This window comes from Apaloderma vittatum, unplaced genomic scaffold (genome assembly GCF_000703405.1).
Source record: "Apaloderma vittatum isolate BGI_N311 unplaced genomic scaffold, ASM70340v1 scaffold32308, whole genome shotgun sequence".
Classification (NCBI taxonomy): domain Eukaryota; kingdom Metazoa; phylum Chordata; class Aves; order Trogoniformes; family Trogonidae; genus Apaloderma; species Apaloderma vittatum.
This window is the reverse complement of record NW_009731779.1, coordinates 669-4,258: the sequence shown is the minus strand read 5'-3', so window position 1 is coordinate 4,258 and position 3,590 is coordinate 669. Positions and strand designations below refer to the sequence as shown.

Below are 3,590 nucleotides of genomic sequence, written 5' to 3'. Positions count from 1 at the left end.
AGCTCGGGTCTTGCAGGACCCCACCGTGCCTCACCTGCAGCGTGTGTGCACGTGGGACACAGCCTGCCCCGCCGAAGGGCTGGCACGGGTCTCTGTGATGCCACCCCACAGTGCGTGCGGTGGGGAAGCGAGCAGCTCTGCCTCTGACCTTTCGTCGGGCTCTCCAGAGAGTCGGGCTCTTGGAAACAGATGGAACAGAGAGCTCGGCAGCAAACACGGCCCTTCCTCTCACTCAGCCTCGACTGCGGCACCACTTCACTGCGGAGAGGAGCGGTGGGAACTGACTGGGGCTGCCCGATTCGGCTCAGGGACAGGGCTTCTTCCGCGCCCCTCTGGGGAGCAGGACTCCCTGTCCAGCTAGCGCTGTACTGCTTTTGGCACAGGGCAGTGTTTTCCACAACTGCAAGCCAGCATTGACACAGTACTAGAACTCGATAAGTGATGGGACCCAGAACTGTCCTGGCCCAGCTCTTGTTGATTTAAAGGACTTGGTTCCTTCTCCCCAAGGCTCCTGCCGGCCCACAGGCTGTAGCTTGGGCCGCAAGGCGCAGCTGGGATGTTTCAGAGTGGAGGCATCTGTGCCCTTTCATGCTGCTCGATTTCCTTTCTGAGGAGCTGTGAAGCCTGTTTGTCCTGGGACTTGTTTCAAACAAAGGCCAACCTGTTTCTTTCTAATAAGGCCATGAGGTTTGCTTCCCCACTGCTGCAGGGCATTTCCCGTCGGGCCCACTCCCCTTTGCTCTGGGTTTGCAGGGCTGCCGGCGGCCCCCGAGGTAACAAGAGTGTCCTGCGTTTCTTTTCAGTACGAGGATCGTCACGCAAAGTGGGACGTGAACCAAGCTGGCTTCAGCCACAGCCACCAGCATGGCTTCGGCTTGCTGAACGCCTGGAGGCTGGTCAACGCTGCCAAGGTAATTCCCCTCCTCTTCCCAAGCGTGCCCCGAGGTGGGGAGAGCAGCCCCAGCCAGCCCGGTGACAGCGATGGGTCCCATACGGGCAGCACCGTGGCGTGACACCGTTGCTGTTCGGGGCCAGTGCTTTGGCCATCGTCCTGCCGGCCCTCGCTATAAGGCTGCTTTTGGTATGAAGTCATGAGGCTTTTCGGCCGTGCCGTAAACCTGCCCCCAAGCCGCCGCTCGCTCAGCACTATATATAGCCATGGGCGAGAGCCCTCGCTGGTGGGAGACAACAGCTCTGATTTATGACCTGGGGAGTTTCGTCAGCGGCCCCAGCACCTTCCTCCCTACACAGAGGGCTCCGTCGAGGGTGTCCTGCACCGAGGAAACAGGGTGTTCCCAGCTGGCAGCTCCACATCGCAGGGGCCACTCGTGCTGCCGTGTGGTCAGAGTGGGCGGGGGCGTCCCTGTCTCTGCTGCCCTGTGTCCCCACCACCTGCCAGAGCAGGGCACAGCCCTCTGCCGCTTGGTCCTCGCTTGCACACGGAGCACCGGGCAGCTGTGCCAGGTCGCTGCCAGCAACGACCCCTGTTCCGCAGGGACCTTCTGCTGCACTCTCCTCCCACAGAACTTCAGATTCTGCTGCATTTCCTCCTCTGCTGTGAGAAAGAGAATAGGGGCTGCAAGTAACCGCTCAAAGCAACTCGGGCAGTGGCAGAGAAACCCCGAGCTGGGGAGTTCTAGGTCTTGACCCTGTAGCCCACAAGCAGTCGATTTCTTTCAGCTCCTTAGGTGTGGGCGCTCCTCTCCAGCCCTGCGGCTGCCTGGGTTCGTGTGCCCCAGAGCAGCGTCGGGAGAGGCCCCTTGGCCTGGGGCCAGGCTGGCTACGGGCAGGAGCGGCTTGTGAGGGTGGTGGGATATCCGGAGAAGAGCACACAGCCTCCAGCTGAATCCTGTCCGCTTTCCCCTGACAGATCTGGGAGTCCGTCCCATACCTCGCCTCGTACGTGAGCCCTGTGCTGAAGGAGGGCAGGAGCATCCCGTTACTCCCACAGGAGCTGGAGGTCGCCTGGAATGGTGAGAGCAGCTGTGCCACGTGAAAGCACGTGCTGGGACACCCCGAGGCTGGGGATCCCGCCTGTTCCTGCTGGCACAGGGCACAGCTGGGCATGTTGGCAGCCCGGCAGGGTGAGCCCTGGGCTGGGTGAGGCTGCGGACGGGTTGAGTGTTGGGCTGCCTGGACTTTCCTCTCTCTTTTCGCTGTCCTTCCCCAGAGGATCTGTGTCTCTGACCACTGTGTTCACAGTCCCCTCCCCGATAACTCCATCCCATGGGCTGATGTTTCTGAGGAGCCAGCCAGCATTAGCGAGCGTGGCCAGGCCCGCTCTTCTGGCTTTGACCATTTTAGGTAAAGCTCCAGCTCCCGACTTGGCCAGCCTCGGCTGCATAAACAAGGCGCTGTTCTGGCTGCTGGCTTTTGGAAGGAGAGCACCGCAGAGCCCAGCGGGACAGGGGGACAGGAGTGACACCCTGCTGCTCAGGGTTTAGCCCCCCTCTGCCTCTGAGGAGAGGGCTGGGGGTCAAGCAGCAACTTCTGCCCTAAAAGGAGTTGTGAACTGAACTCTGGGCAGCAAGCAGGGTTTTGAAGAGACAAAAAAGCAGCACTTTGGAGAAGTATGCTTGAAGGAAAGTGTGGCCAGGGCCACTGCTGTCCCCCAGGTAGCACAGGCTGGCTCAGAGTTAACCCTTCCCCTGTGTGGCCGCACTGCGGGCAGGCTGCCTGCTCCTTGGTGTGCCTGTCTGCCCTTGCGGGACAAGAGGCCAGGGAGCACCCACCTGGGCCTAGGATGGGGCTGCTGGGGGCAGGCCGGGCGTTGAGCTGAAATCAGCTCCGAAGCGTGTCAAGAGTTTCCTGTGCTATAATTAACAGCCTTGGAGCTGTGAATGGTTTGAGGAGAGACCGGTGAGCCTGGACACCAGGCTTCTCAGCCCAGTCCTTGCTCCAAACGTGGCTCCTGTGTAACTGTTCCTGTCATCTTCCTGCCCCGGGACGTGCTGGGGGGTGCGTGGGAGTCAGCTCTCCCACTGCTCAGCAGCTGCCTGTTGCCCCTCCTTCCTCACCACCTGCTCCTCACTTCTTGCTCAGCGTCCTTACCTTCTTCTCTGCTCCTGGCTGGGCTCAGCGTGCTGGCACGGGATGCCACCTGCATCTCTGCTCCGGGAGCACCCGACAGCCCCTGGCCCACATCCAGCAGCCTGAGCAGGATGTGAGGTGCCCGGGAGGGAGTGTGCCAGGACACCTGTCCCTGTGCTAGCCAGCGGGGTGTGTGGGTGGCTCGGCTTAGGCAGACAAGGAGGTTCCTCGCAGAGCGTGGAGCAGGGCCAGGCTGCTGAGCCCAGTGGCACAGCCTTGCTGCCGGGCGCTTGGCAGAGCCTCCTTGTGTGGGATAGGGCTGTGCTGGCTCTGCCTCTTGCTCCAGGGGTGCAGACACACAGGAGTGGCCGGGAGGAGGCCAAGACTAATGTGTGTGTCCCCTTTTAAGTGGCATGGCAGCCCCTTAGGGTCAACTGGAAATGGGGACTGCATCCCAGCCACCAGCCTGGGTAAACGCTGCCTTCCCTTTCCCAGTCACCACCACTGACCTGGAGCTCTCCGGCATGAAGACGCTGGAGCATGTGGCAGTCACCGTCACC

General features: G+C 61.4%; 1 protein-coding gene across 1 annotated transcript in view; it reads left to right on the top strand.

Annotated features, from left to right (window-relative positions):
* The window catches only part of PCSK7 (proprotein convertase subtilisin/kexin type 7), a gene marked incomplete at both ends in the record, with an annotated part of 11,165 nt that overhangs the window by 7,001 nt on the left and 574 nt on the right, over positions 1–3,590 (top strand). Inside the window, 3 exon segments of the mRNA XM_009875311.1 lie at positions 804–911; positions 1,871–1,973; positions 3,526–3,584. Coding sequence (XP_009873613.1) covers positions 804–911; positions 1,871–1,973; positions 3,526–3,584 — 270 coding nt within the window.